Here is a 2,225-nt window from a genome sequence, read left to right on the forward strand (position 1 = left end):
GAGAGGACACTGAACTTTAGAGCTGGTGGGTCAGTTGCCCTTTTTCTGCATCTGATTACCCTGTTTCTTCAAAGCCCTCTTAGGGAGCTCACCTTTATCACCTGCTGATTTAATTCTGACGGTTGCCCATGAGTAAACATGCCCTGAGTATTCAGATGTACTCAGGCCCGAGTTAGTCCCCAGGGCTGGATTTCTCCCCTTGACCAGGCTGGGAGTATCCTATATCCACAGCCTTTCTCAGTATCGTCCTTCTTCTCAAGCTCTGGTCAGAGCCTCTCCTGCATCTTTCCAGGTGGAGGTTCATTGTATAAACAAATATCCCTTAAAGAAAGAGCATTAACCTCTTCTTCACAGACATCACACACCTCCAGAAACAAAGTTCCAACAGACTTAGAATGAAATCAAACAGAATAAACCTTGCACCAAGTGTGGTACTGTCAACTTCAGATCAGGGAAGTAAGTGAGAAGTAAAGAAGTATTCATTTCAAGCCAATAAAATAATCTCCAAGGGCTTGGTCGAAGGCTGAAACCTAGAATCAGTTGGAGGAAATTATTTATTTCTCTTTCACCAAACACGATCAGATTCATGTCATCATTTTGTTTTCCTCCCAGGGGCTAAAGACATGTGGAGAGCTTACAAAGACATGAAAGATGCCAACTACAAGGGTGCAGACAAATACTTCCACGCCCGCGGAAACTATGACGCTGCCCAAAGAGGACCGGGGGGTGCCTGGGCTGCTAAAGTGATCAGGTACCAGGGTCCCTGGGGATGCAGGGATGGGTGAGCAGAGCTTGGCTGCTTAGGACAACCTGGAGAGGCTAAGCCTTGGAGAACTTTCCAGTAGGGCTGTGGGCCCTCCTACTATTAAATACCCTCCAGTGCCCAGTGTGAGGTCTGAGGGGCTGAAGAGCAGAGCAAGGCTGGTGAGACCGGCGACTCTCCACCCTTCCTCTATGGGTGCTGTTCACCCAACATACAGGGGACTTGCACTGAGGTGGTAGTGCCTGGGGACCTCAGGGTTGTAGCCCCTCTTTCCTTGGCTCCTCTCAGAGCCATTGATCCCTTGGAAAGAGGAGAGATGGGAGGGGTGAGGCTGTGGCTCATAGTCCTGGATTAATCCCCTCCCTGCCCTCCTCCTTTCCAGTGATGCCAGAGAAAATATTCAGAGATTCACAGACCCTCTGTTTAAGGGTACGACCAGTGGCCAGGGTCAGGAGGACTCGAGGGCCGACCAGGCTGCCAACGAATGGGGCCGGAGCGGCAAAGACCCCAACCACTTCAGACCTGCTGGCCTGCCTGACAAGTACTGAGCTGCCTCTCTCTCTGCTCAGGGGATGGCGAAGTGAGTCCCCAAGGGCAGGGATGCTGACCTAGAGAGTTCTCTGTCCTCAGAAGGCAGCAGATCTAATAAATGCTCAAGAGATGGAATACTGAGACTGTGTGTCATTCTTGGTATAAGGACAGCCTGTTAGTTCCAGCACTGATGGCCGGACACCGACATGAAGGCTGAGCTTGTGCCTTCAGACGTGTGTTTGGTTCTGGCACACAATCTCAGCATCATTCAGGACAGACGCCCTCTCCAGCCTTCCCTAATCAGACCCGCTCCCTCTCCAGGCCCCTCTGGTGACACGGGGGCCATTTCCAGGCCCTTCTCAGTCAGGCCTTCTCACTGCCTGCCATTGTGTCCTGTCCCCTTCACTGTCGTGGGGTCTAGTCCCCTAGCCTGTCCTCGGTGCTCTCTGTGTGGGGCATGGACACAGCCCCAGGAGGACTGGATGGTGGAATCCTGCTCCAGAAACTGCCACCTTGATCTCCTGTTCATTACTCAGCAGCTCTTAGAAACCCATCTATGAACCGGCTTCTTTCTGTGCCATTCGGAACTCCCTCCAGCACTGTTTCCTGCTAGTTTATATTTTCTGGTCTTATTTGAAGCCTAAATGAAGACATAGAGCCTCCTCGCTTGTGAATGTTTCCTCATAGCCTCTTATTTTAACTAGCTCACTTGAAGAAATATTAGTGGGCAGAGAGCAGGACAGAGAGTCTACTTCTGTAAGTGAGTGTCCAAAAACCAGTTAGTGATTTATAAGGGGAAATTTTCATATAAGGTATTATTAACTGGTTGTAGGATTAACTACTAAGAGATTAAGAAATACAGAAAGAGGTTTTGATCTTGTTGGGAAGCCTGTAGCCCATGGGAAGGCTGGTAAAGATTGCTGGTGTCCCA

The 2,225-nt window shown here is 50.0% G+C and overlaps 1 protein-coding gene across 1 annotated transcript in view; it reads left to right on the forward strand.

The window, feature by feature from the left end:
• Positions 1–1,433, forward strand: part of LOC105001999 (serum amyloid A protein) — a 3,247-nt gene extending 1,814 nt beyond the window's left edge. Inside the window, exons 3-4 of the mRNA XM_010858453.1 lie at positions 613–751; positions 1,146–1,433. Of these exons, the coding sequence (XP_010856755.1) occupies positions 613–751; positions 1,146–1,311 (305 nt within the window). The 3' untranslated portion in view covers positions 1,312–1,433. The remainder of the gene's footprint in view (positions 1–612; positions 752–1,145) is intronic.
• Positions 1,434–2,225: the final 792 nt, after the last annotated feature.

The sequence above is a fragment of the Bison bison genome, unplaced genomic scaffold (genome assembly GCF_000754665.1).
Source record: "Bison bison bison isolate TAMUID 2011002044 unplaced genomic scaffold, Bison_UMD1.0 scf7180017864388, whole genome shotgun sequence".
Lineage (NCBI taxonomy): Eukaryota > Metazoa > Chordata > Mammalia > Artiodactyla > Bovidae > Bison > Bison bison.